At 46.5% G+C, this 2,419-nt stretch overlaps 2 protein-coding genes across 2 annotated transcripts in view; one reads left to right on the forward strand and one right to left on the reverse strand.

Annotated features, from left to right (window-relative positions):
• Positions 1-2,419, reverse strand: part of LOC102843481 (zinc finger protein 845-like) — a 578,666-nt gene that overhangs the window by 21,078 nt on the left and 555,169 nt on the right. The window lies entirely within an intron of this gene.
• LOC102843197 (vomeronasal type-1 receptor 2-like) overlaps positions 21-2,419 on the forward strand; it is a 119,739-nt gene continuing 117,340 nt past the window's right edge. The window contains exon 1 of the mRNA XM_006897308.1: positions 21-359. Within this exon, the coding sequence (XP_006897370.1) occupies positions 21-359 (339 nt within the window). The remainder of the gene's footprint in view (positions 360-2,419) is intronic.

Consider the following 2,419-nt stretch of genomic DNA (forward strand, 5'->3'; position numbering starts at 1 on the left):
CTCGGCGCGGTCGCGCACAAATGGACGCCGCGGCCGCCGCGGGGCCCGGCGAGGAGCGGTCGGCGCGGACATCGGCTCGCGGGGGGACCCCTCCAGGGCGGCGGACGGGGCGGGGGGCTGAGACCCCGGTGTCCCGGGAGAACCCCCTGCCGGGTGGGGCCCAGGTGCGCACGAGTGCGGCCGCGAAGGCCAGGTTTAAACCCGAAAGTCGGAAATCTACTCACCCTCCTGTGACCTTTCCTCCACGCAATCCGCTTCCGGGTGTGCGGCGCACGCGCGCGGTCGGCGCGCCCGTCAGGGGGCGGGGCGTGCGCGTGGGGCGGGGCTTCGAGTCGGGGGCGGGGCCGAGAGGGACGTGGGTGACGTCAGCCGCGCCACGAAGGCGTCTTTCTTTGGGGGAGTTTTGCAAACCCCAGTGAGTCACTTCCTCTGACTTTTATTGGGTTTTCCAAAGAAGCAGTACATTTAAACACTGTTCCCCCAAAAGCAGTATATTAAAATACTGTGTCCCCCAAAAGCAGTGTATTTAAATACTCTTTTCCCCCAAAGCAGTATATTTAAAGACTGTTCCCCCAACCAGTATATTTAAATACTGTGTCCCCAAAGCAGTATATTTAAACACTGTTACCCCAAAAGCAGCATATTTAAATACGGGTCCCCCAAAGCAGTATATTTAAAGACTGCTCCCCAAAACCAGTATATTTAAATACTGTGTCCCCAAAGCAGTATATTTAAACACTGTTACCCCAAAAGCAGCATATTTAAATACTGTTCCCCCCAAAGCATCATATTTAAATACTGTTTCCCCTAAAAGCAGTATCTTTAAATATGGTTCCCCCCAAAGCAGCATATTTAAATACTGTTTCCCCCCAAATCAGTATATTTACTGTTCCCCCAAAGCAGTATATTCAAATACTGTTTCCCCCAAAAGTAGTACCTTTATACGGTTCCCGAAAAAACAATATATTTAAATACTGTTCCCCCAAAAGCGGTATCTTTAAATACTGTTTTTCCCCAAACCAGTATATTTAAATACAGTTCCCCCCAAAGCAGTATATTTAAATACTGTTTACCCAAAATTAGTACAGTTAAATACTTTCCCCAAAAGCAGTACATTTAAACACTGATCCCCCAAAAGCAGTATCTTTAAATACGGTTCCCCCAAATGCAGTTTATTTAAACACTGTTCTTTCAATAATTGATCCGACTAGACACAATCAGCAAAACCAGAATATTCAAGACATGGCGTCTTCAAACACGACCATCCTCTTGGATTTAGGGAAGATTTACAGGCGGGCAGGCAAACAATTGTAAAACGCAAATTGTTTTCAACGGTACACTCTGCCTTTTCTTTTAAATTTCTTTTAAATTCTGCTCAAGATTGTGAATATATTCAAATGATTGAAATGAATGCCCAACAGATAAGATGTGCTTTAAGCCAAAGGCAGTCAGGTGATGGGAATCTGTTTATAATCCCCTCATCATTAAAAATTCTAGGAAAACAAACTTTGTAGAAGAGCAGTACGGGCATTCCTTGTATTTCTTTCAATGTGTTTTAATATTTTTCTTAACTAATGCCCAAATCTATTGCCATTTCCCTTGGGTCCACAATCAACACTTGTCACAAGAAGTCAAAAGGCATGTTGCAGAAAATCTGCTGTCGAGGACCTCTCCAAAGTGCTAAAGAGCAACGATGTCAACTTGAGGACTAAGGTGCGCGTGCTCTAAGCCAGGCATGGTCTTTTCAATTGCTTCCAATCAGTTTGAAAGTTGGACAATGAATAAGGATGACAGAAGACTTGATGCCTTTGATTTGTGGGGCTGGAGGAGAGGACCGAATATCCTATTGCTGCTGTTGTGTGCCATCAAGTCAGAACCGATTCATAGCTGACCTACCAGTGGGTTTTCAGAGACAGTAAATCTCCTGGCAGGAGATTTCTCCTGGCATCTTTCTCCTGAGGAGCAGCTCGTGGATTTGAACAGCATGCTTTAGGGTTGGCAGTGCAACTCCTTACCACTAAGCCACCAGAGCTCCCTAAATGTCCTATGGGCTGCTGGAGAACTCACAAGTCTGTCTTGCAGGAAGTTGGGTGCTTCTTACAAGAGAGGGACGGTGAAGCTTTGCCTCACATACTTTGGGCATATTTTCAGGAGGGGAAAAAGACAGCATCCTGTGAAAGGGTGAGGGTCAGACAGAGAGAGCAAGACCCTCACAGGGATGGATTGACGCAGTGACTGAAACAATGGATTCTAACTATGTCAGCGATGGTGAGGGGTCTGCAGGTGGGGTGGCTATGAGGTGTAATCAGCCTGGTGACTCCAATATTCTATCCTAGCCATTGTTATTGTGGTTATGTGCTGTCGAGTCTCTTGTGACTCATAGCGACCCTATGTACAACAGCCCTAAACTCTGCTCTGT

The sequence above is a fragment of the Elephantulus edwardii genome, unplaced genomic scaffold (assembly GCF_000299155.1).
Source record: "Elephantulus edwardii isolate Elephantulus edwardi_28Jun2011 unplaced genomic scaffold, EleEdw1.0 scaffold00208, whole genome shotgun sequence".
In the NCBI taxonomy this organism is placed as follows: Eukaryota; Metazoa; Chordata; class Mammalia; order Macroscelidea; family Macroscelididae; genus Elephantulus; species Elephantulus edwardii.